Source organism: Alnus glutinosa, chromosome 1 (genome assembly GCF_958979055.1).
Source record: "Alnus glutinosa chromosome 1, dhAlnGlut1.1, whole genome shotgun sequence".
In the NCBI taxonomy this organism is placed as follows: Eukaryota; Viridiplantae; Streptophyta; class Magnoliopsida; order Fagales; family Betulaceae; genus Alnus; species Alnus glutinosa.
In genome coordinates this window covers 10,330,182-10,349,581 of record NC_084886.1, presented here as the reverse complement: position 1 = coordinate 10,349,581, position 19,400 = coordinate 10,330,182, and the positions used below count along the sequence as shown (strand labels likewise).

General features: G+C 34.0%; 2 protein-coding genes across 3 annotated transcripts; one reads left to right on the top strand and one right to left on the bottom strand.

Annotated features, from left to right (window-relative positions):
• The first annotated feature begins 1,972 nt into the window (after positions 1–1,972).
• LOC133871781 (disease resistance protein RPV1-like) lies at positions 1,973–7,575 on the top strand. Of its 2 annotated transcripts, XM_062309206.1 has the most exons (6): positions 2,235–2,340; positions 2,428–2,548; positions 4,008–5,109; positions 5,268–5,546; positions 5,645–6,556; positions 6,680–7,575. In XM_062309206.1, the coding sequence occupies exons 2-6, from the start codon at positions 2,466–2,468 to the stop codon at positions 7,274–7,276; spliced, it is 2,973 nt and encodes a 990-aa protein (XP_062165190.1). In that variant the 5' UTR covers positions 2,235–2,340; positions 2,428–2,465; the 3' UTR covers positions 7,277–7,575. The 2 variants fall into 2 exon arrangements, with proteins under 2 accessions (XP_062165182.1, XP_062165190.1); XM_062309198.1 differs by having other exon boundaries at positions 1,973–2,548.
• Positions 7,576–11,131: 3,556 nt separating this feature from the next.
• On the bottom strand, positions 11,132–14,227 carry LOC133871771 (serine hydroxymethyltransferase 4). The gene is made up of 4 exons (XM_062309193.1): positions 13,470–14,227; positions 12,262–12,652; positions 12,066–12,167; positions 11,132–11,699 (listed from the first exon to the last, which is right to left on the bottom strand). Exons 1-4 carry the CDS (start codon positions 14,145–14,147, stop codon positions 11,455–11,457), a joined length of 1,416 nt encoding a protein of 471 aa, XP_062165177.1. The 5' UTR covers positions 14,148–14,227; the 3' UTR covers positions 11,132–11,454.
• Positions 14,228–19,400: the final 5,173 nt, after the last annotated feature.

Below are 19,400 nucleotides of genomic sequence, written 5' to 3'. Positions count from 1 at the left end.
AAATAAGGGAATCGGTCATCTCTCAATCTTATAAATATGCACAATATTTATCAACTTTGTATATCTTAAGAAAATCAAGTGAAAAAAATTATTTCTTAGTGTTTGAGCTTTGAGAAGACTTTCATTACTATAAATTATGGTATATTTCTTTTATCTATTGATTGTGAAAATCAAGATAAATAAGATTTTGAAAGTTATAAAATATTATGTAGATTACCGTTAACAAATCAAACTCTTTTGTTTTTTTTTTTTCTTGTTTTTTTGTGAGATAAGAAATGAAAAAGAAGAGAGAATTTTTTTATTTTTTTTTAACCAATGTTAACGCCGGTTTTGAGTAAAATGAGAATTTGATTTGATTTGTGGTCCCACAATCCGCAACCCCTAAAAGCAACAACGTACGACACTAATGGTGCTTTACTGCTTTCTTGTGAACTATGCATCCTATTTATGGCGGTAGTTCCGAGTATTAAATGTTTAAGTTTAATTTGTTGATTTTTTTTCGAATACGAGGAGTTCGACTTTATCATTAAACTAAATAATTTGTTCAAATTTTATTCATTTATTTTTTTAATGAATTTGAATTTGTTCACGAGCTACTCAATTTATTTAGTCATTCCATAGATAAAGTAAATGTCACGATTGTTTAATTGTTTTTAAAATTAATATTAATTATTAGTTAATTAATTATGGTTAAAATTTATTGTTTGAGTAATTAGATAAATTAACTCAATCTTAAATAATCTAATATCAATTTTATATGTTCATCTTATAATATATTTATACATTCATATATACATAAATGCACTTATATATATATATCTATATCCAGATTCACAGTTACAATAATTCAACTTATGTATATTACATTACGAAGAACATTTTTTTTTTTGTTAAATACTTAACATATTCTTATTACAAAATTAAAATTAATATCATAAAAATATTACAAATGAAGTTATACGAGCCGGGCCTAAATTTATACAAGCCTGAATTTTTTGTTCAAGCTCTGTTCGTTTAATAAACGAACTGATCCTGAGCCGAGCTAATCTGATCCGAACCCGAGCATGTTCACGAGTAGTTTTACTCGCTTACGGCCCTACATCCAACTCGTTTTCAGCCACATAAACTTTTTCTTGTTTATATATTTATTTATTTATTTGAACTTCTATAGACATAGACAAAACAAGAAAATAAGCAAAAAGAAAATAAAAAAAATTGCTGACAACGTAGACAAGAGTAAAAAAGAATATCATGTCTCTTTTATTCATCACCCTTATTATTAATTCACCCAATTATTTTCTTTTTTTTTTTATTTTAAAAATCACACCACATCACCTATAGAAAATGTGTGGGAATAATGGAGTGATGAATAGAATTACTTGGGACAATTATTTTGTTACCCATTTTAAAAGAAAAATTTAAAGAATAATCAAGGTTGATTAATTGCTCTTCAAAAAAAAAAAGGGTTGGTTAATTGAATATATTAAAAGAAGGCAATATTTTTGTTTCTCTTTATGGACACCAAACAAGGGCTGACCGAGGGCACCATAAAAAGATATGAGAATAATTAACTCCCTATATTATATCAGCCCAAAGATAACTAATGTTGTAAATGTTAATATACATTGAAAATTCTTGTGTAGAAACAGTACTATATCAATCGTTGTTAAATTTATTTGCTAGGACTTTTTATTGATGTTTGTATTGTCAACAATACAGAAATTAGAGAATATTATGAATAATTTCTCTATTATAGCTTTTTGTATTTCTCTAATACAGGCAATTTAAATACTTAATAAATCATTACCCTTGTCTCCTCGAAGAGATGCAAGATTTGCAAGTAAAAAAAAAGAAAAGAAAAGTAAATTGAAAAGAATTGCACCAGTAAAAGGTATTACTTCTTCAATGTACGTCAAAAAGAAGAAAAATTGTTGATTTCACGTGCTATGTGCTGGCTCTACCAGTCCACCCATCCTATAAACTCAGAAGAGCCCCCTTGCGCAGTCCAGTCAACCTCAACTTTAAGTTTACAGCAAAGCACCTGCTTATCCATGGCTGCTCAAACCCTTCCTTCACCTTCCAAACCTCGATGGAATTACGACGTCTTCTTGAGTTTCAGAGGTGAAAACACCCGCAAAACCTTCACCGATCACCTCTACACCGCCTTGGTGAAAGCTGGAATCCGCACCTTTCGAGATGACGACGAGCTTCCTAGAGGGAACCACATCTCTACAGAACTGCTCAAAGCTATTCAAGGATCAAGGATTTCCATTGTTGTTTTATCCCAAGGCTATGCTTCTTCCCGTTGGTGCCTTGATGAGCTTGTGGAGATCCTAAACTGTAAGAATTTCATAGGCCAAACTCTTCTTCCCATATTTTATGACGTGAACCCTTCAGATATGCGAAAACAGGCCGGAACTTTTGCAGAAGCATTTTCTAGGCATGAAAAGCAATTTTGGGCGGAGATGGAAAGGGTAAAGAAGTGGAGAGCAGCTCTTACTGAAGCTGCAGACTATTCCGGTTGGGATCTCCAAAACGTTGCAAACGGGTATTATATGTTACGGTCTCTTATGCTTTTTGATGCATTATTAATTTTTATTTTATTTTGTCTTTTGTCTTTTGTTTTTCTGTTAATGTTATTGATAACAAAATAAAATTGAGGTTGAGCTAAAACTAGATTGACACAATTTAAAGAACAAAATCTCAAGGTTATTTTAGCTAGAATCCAATGGTAATCTAAACTTCCATCAATCTAAATTAAATAAGTTCAAACTACTGTGGGATGCTTCAATCATTCTCGAAATACATCTTTTATTTAGACAAAACCTAATAAATGATGAGTAACTGAGACTGCGATGACTCCTGTATCATCATTTCTGTTTAACTTTATGACTCCTGATCCACATTTATCTTTGTTTATTGGAAAAGTAATACAAATTTTATAGTGATAGGCAATTTTGGATCTCAGATCAAGATGCATAGAGTTATGGGGTATTAGATTCTATCAAGTCCTTACGTTGTTCTGAAATTAAACTCAATTTTAACAAATCAACATTTACATGGTGTTGGTCGGGATTGGGGTTAATCATCAAAAAGATATGTGGACAGGTTTTCTTCCGAACTAGGTTGGAGGAACTTTCTCTAATTCAGTTTATAAAAATGTTATGTATACTGTTTGCATATGAGAAACACATGATTTTTAAATTGTAAGGGCAGAGTTGAAAGAAATTTTATTAAAAAAACATGTGTCTCTTCCTACTTTATACTTACTATTTAAAAATGGACATAAATTTTCTACAAACTAGCTTTTAAAAGTGACATGTGTCATTTGCATATGAAAAGTACATCTTATTTTAATAGCATGTCTTTCTCACATACTTTTTTAGTAGCTTAAATGACACATGTCACTTTTAGAAGCAGATTTGTATGAGTTTACTACAAACGTCCTATAAAAAAATTTATTTCTCACATGCAAAATAGACAAATGACATTTTTATAGACTCGGTTGGAGGAGATTTCTCTAACCTAATTTGGAGGAAATCTTTGTTCGTATAGTTTCCCATTGTGGTTTAATTCAATTGATTATGACTTACCAAAAAAGTAAACACAGGTAAAGACATTGTTAATATAAATGTTTTTTTTTTTTTTTTAAAAAAAAAAAAAAGCTATTTTTTTGAGTTGTGGCATTTTCCATTTATGTCTCTGTTTTTCTAATTTTTAAAACTAGAAAACTGTTTCATGAGAACTACTTAAAGCTGCTCCTAACTCTATCCATTCTATTCCCACTTAATTTATCATGTTGTTTCCATTCTTTGGGCAAGATTTGTGTTTTTTGTTCGAACAAGACACCGGAATGGGCTTGTGTTTACCACGAAAACTAGTCTCAAATGACTGAAATGATAATATCCTTTTGACTCCTATGACTCATATAATTTTCTTCATTTTCTTTTCTTGTGCTTATGTTGTTCTTCTGTTTTTTTTTTTTAAAAAAAAATTATAATTATCAGGTACGAATCTAGGTTGATAGAAAAAATTGTTGAAGAAGTTTTGTGTAGAGTGAACAATGCCTGCATGGATATTGCCAAACATCCGATAAGTATGGATTATCGTGTTGAAAAGATGAAAGCTTTATTAAATCTTGGAACAAGTGATGTTCGCATTGTAGGCATCTATGGCATGGGTGGAATCGGTAAAACAACCTTAGCCAAAGCGGTTTATAACCAAATTTTTAATGGGTTTGAAGGAAGCAGTTGTCTTTTAAATATTAAAGAAATTTCAGAACAGCTCAATGGTTTAGTTCATTTGCAAGAACAACTTCTTTCTGATGTCTTAAAAACCAAGAATTTGAAGATTGCCAATGTTGATAGAGGAATCAATTTGATTAAGGCAAGATTTCGTTTTAAAAGAGTTCTTGTTATCCTTGATGATGTGGATCACATCAAACAACTCAATTCATTAGTTGGAAGCTCTGATTGGTTTGGTCCTGGAAGTAGAGTCATTTTAACAACTCGAGATGAACATTTGCTGACTAAACTTGGAGTACACGAAAAATATAAGGTCGAGGAATTGGATCATGAGGAATCTCTTCAACTTTTTAGTTGGCATGCCTTTAGGATGGCTCATCCAATAGAAGATTATTGCGAGCTTTCAATTAGTGTAGTTAATTATGCGGGAGGGCTTCCATTAGCTCTTGAAATTTTGGGTTGCTCTTTATCAAAAAGAAGCACAATTGAATGGAAAGATGCATTGAAAAAATTACAAAAATTTCCTAATCACGAGATTCAGAAAATACTTAGAATGAGCTTTGATTCACTACATGATGATACTGTGAAGGACACATTCCTTGATATTGCGTGTTTCTTTGTTGGTATGAACAAAGATTATGCCATCAAAATATTTGATGGTTGTGGTTTTTTTCCGGATATTGGTATTAATATTCTCATTGAGAGGTCTCTCGTGACAATCAATGACGAAAATGAGTTGAGTATGCATGATCTAATTCGAGATATGGGAAGAGAGGTTGTTCGTGAAAGGTCATCCAACGATCTAGAAAACCGTAGCAGATTGTGGTTTCGTGAGGATGTCTTACACGTGCTAAAGAAACAAATGGTAAGAATCATAATCATTTATATACAAACAAATGAAAATATTGAGATTGCTCCAAATCAATGGTGTGTAACTAATCCTTTTAATTATAGTGAAAATATCTAGGCCTACGTAACATGAGAATGTGAGTTACTAATCCTATATGTTGTCTATTTCTCCAGGGATCAGAAGCAGTGGAGGGTCTCATACTAAATATATCTATACTTGAAGAAGATGTACATTTTAAAGCTGAAGCATTTGCAAAAATGAAAAAATTGAGATTGCTCCAAATCGATGGTGTAAATCTCTCAGGATGCTATAAACATCTTTCTGAAGGGCTAAGATGGCTTTGTTGGCATAAGTGCCCTCTTAAATTTCTACCATCAAATTTTCATTTAGAGAATCTTGTTATCCTTGACATGCAGGCTAGTAATGTCAAACAAGTCTGGAAGGGAATCAAAGTACAGTAAATCTTACATTTCCTTTTATTTCGGCGGTATTGTTAAATATATAAGTCAGAATTTTCTTTTCTTTTATTTTAACGATTTTGTTTTGACAGATACTCAACAAGTTGAAAGTCCTTAATCTCAGCAAGTCCAAACATCTCGTCGAGTCACCAAACTTCTTACAAGTCCCAAATTTGGAGATACTGATACTTGAAGGTTGCACAAATTTGGTTAAGCTTCATGAGAGCATTGGAAATCTAAAAGGACTCATTTTGCTAAATTTAAAAGGATGCCAAAACTTAAGGGATCTTCCACGGAGTACTTGTAACTTAAAATCTCTTCAAACTCTTAACTTGTGTGGCTGCTCAAAACTTGATAAGCTGCCAGAGCAATTCGAGAATATGATGGCTCTAACGGAACTGAATGTAGACGAAACTGCTATTATCCAACTCCCTGCCTCATTTAGCCTTCTGAAGAATCTCAAAACTCTATCATTATCGGGATGTAAAGGACAAGCCTCAAAATCTTGGTCATCGCGTTTCTCATCGTGGCTATTGCCAAAAAGCTCCAATCCCACGCATTTGCTCCCAGCTTCCCTTTCTGGACTATGGTCTTTGAGAAAACTAGTTTTGAGAGAGTGCAATCTGTCTGAAGATGGGATTCCAATTGATCTTGGGTGCTTATCTTCACTAGAGGAATTGGATTTAGCAGGAAACAATTTTCGTAATCTACCTCATTGCATCAGCCACCTTCCTAAATTAACAATATTGTGCTTATTACAGTGCACGAGTCTTCAATCAATTTCAGAACTCCCCCCAAGTATAAAAAGGTTGTTTGCAGGGGGATGCACATCAATGGAACGAGTTTCAAATCTGTCGAAGCTGAAAAGTCCACAAAGATTTATATTTTATCGCTGCGACAAACTGGTTGAGATCGAGGGCGTGGAAAGTTTGGAATCTGAAGCTGTCATTGACATGGAAGAGTGCCACAATCTAGGATATGATTTTAGGAAGAGGCTTCTCCAGGTTCTCTCTCTCTCTCTCTCTCTCTCTCTCTCTCTCTCTCTCTCTATATATATATATATATATATATAACGTTTAATATATATCTATTTTTTTTAAAAACAAAAAAAACAAAAAACAAAACAGAGTCTGTCCAAGCGTGGTGTGAAGCTTACCATTTTGCTCCCTGGTAGCGACGTCCCAAATTGGTTCAGCCATCAAACAATTGGATGGCGAAAAAAAAAGTGGTCAGTATCGCTTCACGTACCTTCACTTTCAAATGGTGAAATCCAGGGGTTGCTTGTTTGCGTTGTCGTTCTCCGAGACAGGCGAAACTTTGTGGGTGGCATTAGTATCGCAAGCCGCCAAAATATTTTTGAGTCAACATTCTATTCCGTTCCTTTTTTCCTTGAAAGTGATCATTTGTGTCTCAGCCATCTACCATTGAGAAAAGATCAAGCTGAGATAGCAAGTGGAAAGGAAATCGAGGTGTGCATCAGTAGTTTGGAACCCGTTCGAGTGAAGAAGTGTGGAATTCACCTAGTAGTTGATGAGCCAAATATAATAAATAAACATGCAAGTGTGGTCCAATACATCAATTCTGATACTGCTAGAGATGGCAAAATGGGTATGGTGGGTGACAAGAGAGGTCGTGATGATAATGAGGCAGGACCAAGCAATGATTCGTCTAATGAAGAAAATTGCCCTAAAAGATCAAGGATGGAGTCCGGTGCACAAGAATGAACAAATGCGGCTTTGCGAGCCCTCTCAATTCAGAAATAATCTTTACGACTTCGATCAACTAAAGCTCATATCCTTGGCTTCTCTTTTTCGGATTTTTTTTTAGTGTCACTGTCACTATATATATGGATTCCCCCGCTCCCCCTTTTGTGAGTAAATGGTCCAAAGGGAGGTGATCGATCATGACTCATGAGGAGATTGGAACTACTAATCTCTACTTTATAAAACCTAATCCAATCGATTGTCCCAATAGATTATATTCTACTACTCTTTGGGATTGTTGGTTAAATTTCTTACAATAAGTCTTGCCAAACAAAATGCTATAATGCTATACAACTTGAAAAATGCTAGAAGTATCAATTTTTTTACTAAGAGATGAGTACCAAGATGATGTGGAGCTTATCCATTAGAGATGATTAAAACAATTAATAAAAAGAAATGCTACGGGTACCAATGAATAAGCTCCACATCATCTTGATACTCATTTCTTGATAAAATAAAATTGATACCTCTAGCATTTCTCATACAACATAGATGAAAAGAATGCATTGAATAGAAACGAAGGATTTGTTAAAATGCTTATTCCAAATTGAGTTTTGTTCATATATGTTACGCTACCCTTGCATGCATATCTTATATTCAAACAGATTTATAGTACCCTCCAAATGACCTGCCTCATCCATGATGGTGTTCCTTGGGGCTCTTTCTATATTATGAATATTCCAAAAAGTTACCACCAAAATGAAAGAAAAGACTATTCAATAAATAGTGGGTAAGAAGAAATTCACAGACAAGTTTTTCTTCCTTTTTTTTTTTTTTTTTTTTTTTTGAGATTAACATCTTTTTTTCTTTTTTAATATGCCAGAGCTTTGCTATTTCAGGTACTGGCTAGTTTAGGACTCCTAAATGAGCCGGGTTAAAAAATGCTTCTCTGAGCTCTGCTCAATTGAGCTCTATTCGAACTTGATATCGAGCTTGTTGAAAAAAAAAAATTCGAGTCGAGCCTGGTCTACGCTCCGCTCGGCTCAAGCTCAAGCTCAAGCTAGAACATTTATTTTTGGACAATCTTATCCGAGTCCAATTCAAGCCCAATCTCAGTTTAAAAGCCCGTTCGAGCCTTATTTGGGCAGCTCGGCTCTATTAGGGCTCGTTTAGGCTCTTTTTGTATTTTTTTTAAAATTCTATAAAAATACAATTGAAAAACTCATAAACTTAATTCAAAAAAATACCAAATAATATATTAAGAAATTTCGGCCAATTACAAGAAAATTAAAAATACTTGAATTACAAATAAAAAATAAAAAAAAAATAAAAAAAAAACTATATATATATATAAACAGACTTCTACTCAAACAAAAGGGTTAGATTTGCAAGCAGACAGAAAATTCAAAAATTTTGAGTAGAGGTTTATGAACCACTCAACTTTGAATCTCCTATTAGATAAAGAACCCTAGCCAGATCACGTCTCGACATTCCTACTGCCAACACGAGCGACGAAACCAGCTTTAATCGGAGCAACTGATCGTCCAGAACCAAAACCACACTGCAAAGATCAAAAAAATAAGCTAAAGAAAAAGGAAAATAAACATGGTATCTACAAAGAAAAAGAACGCAAGTTATGCAATCTTAACACTATCTCCTACACCAATAACAGAAAAAGAATAAATAAATTGAGAAGAAGCATATATTAGGAATGTACTGGTAGTTGCGGTTAGCAGTTATTCTCTTTAGCCGTAAACAACAACCGCTTCGCTTTAGACAATTAACGGTTTTACAATAAACGTCGGTTAGATGTTTTTTAAACTCATAACAGCCGTGCATAACCTTTTTATAGAAATTGGTCTTTGGGGCCTATTTTGGGCTTTCCTTTAACTTATATTCAGGGCCTATGTTATACAGTTTGAGGCTTTTTAAATAATTAGAAGGCTTCAAGATGTAACAAAGCTTAGGAATTTTACCAATCAACCTCCCAAAAACTCGGGGTATTTTTTCCAAGACATGAAACTAACTGTAGAAGTTTTTCTGGCTACGAAATTAGATACAAACGACGTACAAAGATAGGAAAAAAAAAAAAAAAAAAAAAAAAAAAAAAAAAAACCCTTTGTGTAAAAAACACTAAACAAACGATTGATAATCGGGAGTGACATGAAGAAAAATGAATATAGGTGCATGCCAAATGTTTTATGGACAACAACAAAATATTTGGGGATTCTTTTACAACAATTACTTTGTGCTTCCTAAATATATACATAATTAAAGGTGTACATGCGAATGAGGATGCGATTATTTGCAATATCTGTAACCGCTTTTGCAAAATACAGATATCACTTTTAGATATTCGCATCCGCGTCATGTTTTTACTAACCGCGTCCGTGTGGATATTATTTGCTATCTGCATATTATGTAATGGGTATTTTTTGCCTTTTTTGGGCCTCTATTAGGCCATATTTTAAATAATTTTGAAAATAATGTATGACAGTTTTTAGTGTTTTGGGCTTATTTTAATTTTTTTAAAGCCTTGTTTTAAAAATGATTTCACAATATTTTTGTCTTTTGGCCTAAGTGTTACACTAGAAAATAACACAATCAATCAAACAAATGTAAATATAACCTATACCTAATTCAAAACGACATTATTTTGGTAAATTTATTATTATTATTATTATAAATGTTATGCAAATGCGATTATTAACCATATGCGTAACCGCATCTTCATATGCTAAAACCGTTATCCGCATCCGTATATGTAAATAGTAATTTTTGCTAACCACGTATGCATGTACGAATAGTTAATAATTACGAATGTGGATTGTTAATAACTGTCTGCATGTATACCCCTATACAGAATCGCTCACTGCCATATAAAAAACAATTCAAAGATCCTCGAAGTAGACTAAAATAACAATTTAAGATGCGTTTGAGATTGCGATTTCGTAGAGAAAAATTGCGATTTTAAATCAAATCGCAGAAAATGAACTATTTGAAAACTGTGTTTTTAAAAAATTGCGATTTGAAAACGTAGAAAAGTACTTATTCAAATCGCAGGCAATGTGGTACTTTTTTGAAAATACAGTATTTTAAAAGGCTAACCTGCGATTTTAATGACTAAACTGCGATTTTGCCAAACGTTTAATTGCGTTTTTAAAAATCATTTTTTTAAATCGCACATTTTAAAATCGCTATTTTTAAATCTCACTTTTTAAAATCGCAAACCCAAATAGACCCTTAGTCACTGTAGTCAAATTTCATCAAAACACTTTACGGATTTCATTAATGTATCACTTCATCACCAATAAAATTATGACATGTGTCACTTTTAATAATAAAAAAAAAATATAAATATATAAAACTTAAAATTTTAAATTTTTTCTTTTAAAAAAAAAAAGGGAAGAAAAAAAAAACTTGAATTAATTTTTAAAAAAAAATTAATCACTTTTCAATTTTTACCCTTTTCAAAATTCAAAACCCAAAACCCTCCACAAAACTTTGCCAATTTTTTATTTTTTTTTTATTGTAGGGTACAAATTCCATCCATTGTAGTAACTATCCACCCAAATGTCAATTACTATTGAATTTAAAATGATCATTGTTAAATTTTAATTCAATGATAATATAAAAGTCCCATGACGTTTGAAATGATACAAATCATCCTTAAAACATTACTCATTTGCACAAGATCAACATTGGACATAAACAAGTATATAATGGATGAAATAAGCTGCGAGCATCATGGAAAAAGGGCCAAACGGTTAAATGACAACGCGTTGAGACAAATAACGACCGACGCTTCTAACAAAAATCGAAATCGAAATCTCATTTTACCAATCACTGCTTCCAAAGAATAAGGAAAAGAAAAACTAAACAAATTTGCAATTTATTGACCATTAGTACGGAGAATTAGGACAAGATTTCTACTCATTTCCCCATGAGACAAAAGAAATATATATTTTTTTTTTATATAAAAAAAAAAAAAACAAAAAAAAAAAACACAGGTTGTTATTGAGAGGATATGATCGATATCAAACTCTCATAACGCACACAACAACAAAAGGCACAAGACACGAAATAAACGGCAGGCTAACCTACGATGCCAAAAAAGCAAACGACGCTTTTCTTTTCCCTCCTTTTTCATGCACCTTATAACAACGAGCTGTAATAATGGCAATGAATAAGCTCTAAACCTAATCCTTGTACTTCATCTCAGACGTCAGGAAGCCGGGCATGTCAAAGGATGCCGAAAACTTCTCAACATCAGCCTTGAGGGCCTCAATGTCCTTGTTCTTCACCAGGCCCTTGTTGAAGTCCTTCAATAGCTTTCCATACTCCTTCTGGATGTTCAAGGTGATGCACACAGCTCGGTGAAGAAACTCTGCTATCTGCTCGAAGTCCTTCTCAACCAACCCTCTTGAAGTCATGGCCGGGGTACCTATCAAAAAAACACGAGCAATAATTGCAAAGGATATTTTTTTGATAAGTAATAATTGCGCAAGGGATATTATCAAGTGAGAGAAGTAGTTTAATTGCCATAAGGTGGTTTTGACAGAAATGTCGAAGAATGTTATCTTATTTCAGTATAATATAAGACATCGAACTGTCATATAGCTCAAGTTCTGTCTTAAAAGTCATTCGCACAAGATATGCATACAACCATTAACAGAGAAGTAATGAAAGACAATGATCCTTGGGAGGATGAGAACCTAACAGCATAATTTATGAAATCCTTGGCTTTTTCTCAAATACAATCATCAAATAACCCCAAAAAATCAAATTGTTTTTATACGGTATTTCTTACCAATTCGTACTCCTCCGGGAGCCAAGGCACTGCTGTCACCAAACACAGCATTCTTGTTCACAGTAATATTACACAAGTCACAAAGCTTTTCCACCTTATTGCCTGCAGGAACACCATTGATAAATCAGAACTGCATTAGTGAAATCAATGCCCACAACAGTTACTTTTTCTAAACCAAGTAACTCATTTCTTTTACCAGTCAACCCAAGAGGCCGAAGATCCCAGAGGACAAGGTGGTTCTCAGTTCCTCCAGTGACAAGCTTGTATCCCTTGCTCATCAGGTAGTTTCCAAGGGCAACTGCATTGGCCTTGACTTGTTTGGCATAGACCTTGAACCCAGGAGCCATGGCCTGCTTCAGAGCAACAGCCAGAGCACCAATCTGGTGATTGTGAGGACCACCCTGAAGGGAGGGGAAAACAGCAAAATTGATCTTGTCTTCAAAGTCGTAAACGGCATCCTCTGGCTGACCCTTCTTGGCTGGTTTAGGCCCCTTCCTGTAGAAGATCATGCCAGCCCTAGGACCCCTCAAGCTCTTGTGGGTTGTGGTTGTGACTATGTCACAGTATTCAAAGGGGTTCGCAGCTTCCTACACCCAACAATAAAAGTAACCATTTTAGACAAGAAACACCCAGATCTTGAAAGGTCAGGTAGGAGACTAAGATCCATAGACACGGTAAACAAATGACAAAGCAAATGTTTCAAAGCTCTAATAGATTGCAATCCGAAGATGCTATGTATAGGGAGGAGGGATCCAATAAGCTAATTAATTGTTTGCATGTAAGATTTAAGCATTGAAACTTTGAACATACTTCCGTTCAAAAATTCTGAGACTCAATTTATATTCAATATATAACTTGAACCTGCATTTTTTAAAATTTTCTATAGATGGGATTTTTCTATGGCAGGTCTGAATCTGCATGTCCACCACCGCATAGCAGTCTGATAGGAATCACAACCTATTAATAAAGAGCTACGATCTACCAACACATTTATTTAATATCCGGCACTACAACACAATCATGCAGTCCACAATCAAGGATATTCACCCCTTTTCCTCCCACATCATATATTTAACATCGACTCAACTCAAAACAATTGAGAGTATCCAGAAGATGCACAACGATTTCGCATTATAAAATTGTCACTTGGTTTTTAAATGTGTATAAACGAAAGTAAGAGCTCAAATGCAGATCTACACAACCAATCACTCAATTACAGCCGAATTAGATTTTTTAAAAAAAATAAATGAATAAACCCAGATCCAAAACATGCTAAACTTTGTTCCTCCCAAAATCAACCAGACTCCAAGTAACAGGCAGATCTAAACCCAGAGCACACAAAAAGACCCAACCCAATCAAATTCAAACATAGATCAAACATCAGCAATCAATGAACAAATGTACCTGAGCAGCAACAAGGCCACTAATGTGAGCCATGTCACAGAGCAAGAGCGCGCCGCACTTATCCGCAACAGAGCGGAACCTGGCGTAGTCCCAGTCCCGGGGGTACGCACTACCACCACAAATGATCAACCTGGGCCTGAAATCCAAGGCCTTCTCCTCCAACTTATCGTAGTCGATATACCCAGTATCGAAAGACACCTTGTAGGGCAAGCTCTCGAAGTAAATCGAGGTCGCCGAGATCTTCTTCCCTCCGGAGGTGTAGTACCCATGTGTGAGGTGGCCGCCGGAGGGGAGATCCAAGCCCATGATGCGGTCGTGGGGTTGGAGCACGGCCGTGTAGGCAGCGAAGTTGGCAGGCGAGCCGGAGTAGGGCTGCACATTGACGCCCCACTTGGTGGGGTCGACGTGGAAGGCCTGGAGGGCGCGAGACCTGCAAAGGTTCTCGATCTCGTCGATGAACTCGTTGCCTCCGTAGTACCTGTTGCCAGGCAAGCCCTCTGAGTACTTGTTGGTGAGGGCGCTGCCCAGGGCCTCGATGACGGCGAAGGAGGTGAAGTTCTCCGACGCGATCAGCTCGATGCCTCGGCATTGGCGCCGCTTCTCCTTCTCGATGAGGTCGTGGATTTCTGGGTCCACCGCATGGAGGGGTGTGTTTCCCCAGTCGCTTACGGGATCCATTTCGGCCGGGAAGAGAGAAAGAGAGGTCGGCTCAAAGGAGAGAGGAAGAGAGGAGAGAGAAGAAATGCACCGATTTTGGTGGTGGGAATTGCGGGGAGTTTATAATAGTTGCTTTGGTTAAGAAAGTACGAGGATACCCCCCTATCTTTTTTTTTTGACTAAATTTGCTTTTTTATTTTGTTGGTGGAACTTGGAGATGTGCGCGCGTGTGGTGGTGGCCCTGCCACGCGGGTACATTTTTCCTGTGTCCATTAAATTTCTATTTTAGGAGCTTTTACACCCACAAAAAAAAAAAAAAAAAAAAAAAACATTAAATTTTAATTTTGCAAAGGCATTTATAAATTTTAATATTTAAACTACCATTTTTGTAATTTATCAAAATACACGAAAATTACAAATATGGCGCACACATGCAAAATTTTGATTTAAAAGCGTAAAAGCACTCACTCTTCTGTCAAAATATTAAAAAACCTATTTTTGTCCATTTGATACCAAAATCTAATAAAAGTACAAATTGCAATAAAAGAGCAAAAATATCACAAATGATATAAGTTGAATATATCTTCGTAAAATAAGTGTTACTTTGGAGAGTTAAGTACAATTTTGTCTTATATTGTGCTTTTTCTGTGGATGATTTTTATTTTTATTTTTTATTTTATATAGCTTAGGTAAGAAAACATTTAATATCTAAACCAGACCTAATAAGATTTGAATCAACATATATTGTGGATGTCTTACCTAATTAGATCTGGGTTCAAGAGGATTAACTAGTCTACAAGCTACCTCTTGTCAAAGCTTACGTGTCGTCGTCGGTTCACTGACCTTTTATTTCGGTTAGGATCCAAGCTACATTCCATAGAATCATAGATGCATGTTTCTCGCCACCAGTTTCTTTGACTCGTGTTACTGCCTTTTATAAAATATTAACATCATTTTTTTTATTTTATTTTTTCTGAGTATTAGAATGGTTAGGGGTGGGCAATACCTTATTGTCGCCTCCTGACTTCCGGTAGTCGGTAGTAAAAAAAAAAGAAAAAAAAAAAAAAGATTGTTCCGATCGAAATTGGTTCGGTTAACCGACTTTGACTCTCAGCTTTTTGTATTACTTGTTTATCTCAAAAATATGTCTAATAAACACTTGTTCTAGTTGTTTAACCCAAAAAATAACCATTTGCACCAAAAAATAAGACATTTTGACACATAAAAATAAGTTTGACCTAATATAAAAATAAATAAATAAATAAAAAAAAAAAACCACGACTAGCTGACTTAACCGACTTCACCGAGTTAACTGCAATAGTCAAAATTTATTCTTGTCAATATGAAGTTGGTTAATTATTTTTTGGTTTGATAGGCAAAAATATTCCTACCATCACCGACAAAACCGATACTTACACATCCCTAAGAATGGCATTTAATCCTTAATTAAAAAAAAAATTAAAAAAAACTTGTAATAATTTTATTTTCTTCAAATATTTGGGAGAGAGAGGGTGCTAGCAACATCCGTCCTAGGTTGTGTATTCCTACTACCGTAGTTGCTTACCCTTTATTCACATCCTTATAAACCTAGCTCTAGGAGTAAGCATCAATCCTTTAGGTCATGAGTAATGCTACATTTTTTATTTTATTTTTTGTCTCTTAAAATTAATATGGTTTTTTAAAATCATCACTGAATTTTGATTTAATATTGATTTTAAAAGTTACATTATTTTTAGAGGAACACAAGAAAGATATTTAGCATTATTCTTATATCAGTATTAATTATATTCTGATAATAGAATTGACAGTACGTAGTATCGATAGACTTGAAATATGGAGGCTGATAAATGGTTTGAAGCTTGGAAGAGATGGAATCGAAGGATCATTCCAAATATCAATATTTTCATTATTGTCAATCAGATGGCAAGCACCTCTACTAACCAGCTGATTATTTTTCATAATGCCCTTCCAAAGCTAAGAGGCTTGAGGTGGGTTTAAGAAAAATATATATAATTTTTTAGATATTTGATTTTTAGGCTTTTGATCCAAAGAACATCTTTAAGATTCTCCATCCCAATTTGGCTAAAAGATCCCTATTTTGACTCATCATGGATCTGAGCCTAAACCTCCCCATATTATTGGGAGTACAAATGCTACTCCATGCTAAGGGAATGAAATTGTGTTTCTTATCATCCTTGAAACCCCCATCAAAACCTTTTAAGAATGGCATCAATTTGACTATTTGAGAACACAAGGTCTTGGGAAGCAAGAAAGTAGACATGGTGTAACATAGGAAGAGTGGAAGCAAGAAAGTAGACAGGAAATCACCAAATTCCTTTTGTAGCCACAAATTAAGAACCCACTATAAATCTTATATGTGGGACATAAATTTTTTTAAAAAAAATTGTACGAATAATCATTAACGCTCAACCTTTCAATTCTTGACATTCTTTTCTTATTATAATCTCACACTTACTTCAGCATTAGAGACGGTGCCGCTGTCATCTCACTTTTAGAGCGGTGCTCTACCACTTGCCCTTTTTCTATTTTGTAGGGTTTCACTTCGTCAACTATCAGGAGTGGCAACGGTAAGTCTGTATCAACCGTAAGCAATAATTTTTTTAAAAAAAAAAAGAAATTATCAATAGAAACTTACAAAAAAAAAAAAATCAATAGAAAAAAGAAAAAGAACGAAAGACACAATTCACTTGATGGGAATAAATGAACGAATGATGTCGTCACCATGTCATTGTTTGGAGTTGGTAAATGGTAGGAGATTCTGGTTTGGAAACTCGGACGGACGTCGGGAGTTTGTCGCGGGTTGGTGGTAACTGGTAAAGACCCAATTTCGTCATTTCCATATTACCAACCCCCTAGATACTGACATTTTCCCTCTTCCCCCCGCTAACTCCTTTTTGCGGTCTATGTGGCCGTTGCCCGTTGGCTGTTGCTTCTATTTCAATTTTTTTTATTTTTAAAATAAAAAATAAAATACTTTATAATTATTTATTCAAATTTAAGAGAATTCGAGTAAATGATTGTGAAAGATTACTTATGAAATTTATATGATTAAATAAAAATTAAATTATTCAACTACTTATTCGGTTGAGTGTGTCTCATAAGTGATTTCTCATGATCACCTATATGAATTCTTTTAAATTTAAAAAATTAATTATAGAGGATTTTAATAAAAAAAAAAAAAGTAAGATGAAAGCCATAAACATCAATTCCCTATGCTTTTCGTGCATGTGTTTATTTAAGCCATCAAAATCAGTGGTTCCTGAGAGCCATGTTATTTCAATTGAAGGAGTTGGGACTTTCCATGACACCCTCACCTAACACACCAACCACAGCTTTGGAGTTTTGGACAAGTGAACACCTCTAAAAGGAACATAAACAAGTGAATAATTAGCTTTGCTCAATTCAATTCTCTAAACATAAACAAAGTTATTAATTAATTAGCTTAATTTATAACTTATGCTCTGTGCCAACTCAATTCTCTAACAAAAGGGAGCATATATAAATTTGAAGCCTGGCTCATGTTGCCTAGATTTTGATCATCTATAATTACCACATAAACTAAATGGTCTTTTGTATGGTTTAACTTAGCTTTCATTGAAGGGTTCGCCAAGGCTGAAGAAAATTCCTTTTCTTTATCTGTTATAGAAAAGTCAGTCTAACCAGATAGCCTACCTTTGAGTTTACAATACAAATTTATTTATTTATTTATGGTCAGAAAGATAGGACATAACCCTCATTATCACAACCATATACACATCCAAATCAGAGACTTTTTAGGGCTGCTAATAGGATAAACTAATTAGGTTTTGTGTGGTCATTCTTGCCTTTCAGTGAATGCTCCTGAATAATACCCCCCCTCCCCCCCCCCCAACTCTATTGTCTCACCAAATTCAGTCTAACATATGTTTTTAGGTTTGCGCTTTAAAATAACGATTTTTAAATCTGCGATTTGAAAAAAGTGATTTTTAAAAACACAGTTAAACGTTTGACAAAATTGCAGTTTAGCATTTAAAATCGCAAATTAGCCTTTAAAATTCTGCGTTTTCAAAAAAACATCATCTTACCTGCGATTTGAAAAAGTATATTTTTTGCGTGGTCAGAAAGATAGGACATAACCCTCATTATCACAACCATATACACATCCAAATCAGAGACTTTTTAGGGCTGCTGATAGGATAAACTAATTAGGTTTTGTGTGGTCATTCTTGCCTTTCAGTGAATGCTCCTGAATAATACCCCCCCCCCCCCCCCCACTCTATTGTCTCACCAAATTCAGTCTAACATATGTTTCACCAAATTCAGTCTAACATATGTTTTTAGGTTTGCGCTTTAAAATAACGATTTTTAAATCTGCGATTTGAAAAAAGTGATTTTTAAAAACACAGTTAAACGTTTGACAAAATCGCAGTTTAGCATTTAAAATCGCAAATTAGCCTTTAAAATTCTGCGTTTTCAAAAAAACATCATCTTACCTGCGATTTGAAAAAGTATATTTTTTGCGTTTTCAAATTGCAATTTTAAAAAACGCAGTTCTCAAACAATTTATGTTTTGCGATTTGGTTTAGAATCGCATTTATTGTCTACAAAATCGCAATCTCAAACGCACACTAAATAATATTACTCAAATAAAATACTTTAGAGTAATGCTTAAGATTATTCTTTTACGAGCCAAAAAGGTTGTTGCAACTTGCAAGCATCTAGAAACTTGGTAGTGCTTAACAAAAGAATAAGGATAATTTTATTTAAAGACTCTTGTATAACTATTATATAAACGGGATAATGTGACAGCAAAAATCAGTCATTAGATATGCATTTAGAATTCTTTTATTGGTTTTTTTTTTTTACAATTTTAAAAATTGATTTCTACTGCCACATCATCTAATTATATGAAATTATACAAGATAAACATCTAGTTGTATGGAATTAAATTTAATAATAATATGATTAAATTGATAAATATCTTATTAAATAATAATAAGGGGTGTGTTTGGTAAATATTTTTTTTTAATAGTAGTATAAGAAATGATTGATGTGATATAAATGAGTAATTCTATGAGTACATTAAGTGTCTATTAAAAAATGAGATGACTTTTAAAATCACCATTTGATCAAAATAATCATTTAATCAATCACACGCTCACTTATAATTTTAAAAATACCTCGTTGTTTGATGGACATATAATGAACAATTAATGTATATGTAAAATTACTAGATATAAAGTATAAAGAAGTTACGGATGTTTGTAAGGAAAA

Bases quoted from the DNA above. Each gene is read 5' to 3' on its own strand.
- LOC133871771 (XM_062309193.1), bottom strand. From the start codon at position 14,147: ATGGATCCCGTAAGCGACTGGGGAAACACACCCCTCCATGCGGTGGAC. The intron at 12,653-13,469 runs GTACATTTGTTC...TGTTGGGTGTAG, and splicing joins GTGGCCTTGTTGCTGCTCAG to GAAGCTGCGAACCCCTTTGA. The intron at 12,168-12,261 runs GTAAAAGAAATG...GTGTTCCTGCAG, and splicing joins TCGGCCTCTTGGGTTGACTG to GCAATAAGGTGGAAAAGCTT.
- LOC133871781 (XM_062309198.1), top strand. From the start codon at position 2,052: ATGGCTGCTCAAACCCTTCCTTCACCTTCCAAACCTCGATGGAATTAC. The intron at 2,549-4,007 runs GTATTATATGTT...TATAATTATCAG, and splicing joins CTCCAAAACGTTGCAAACGG to GTACGAATCTAGGTTGATAG. The intron at 5,110-5,267 runs GTAAGAATCATA...CTATTTCTCCAG, and splicing joins ACGTGCTAAAGAAACAAATG to GGATCAGAAGCAGTGGAGGG.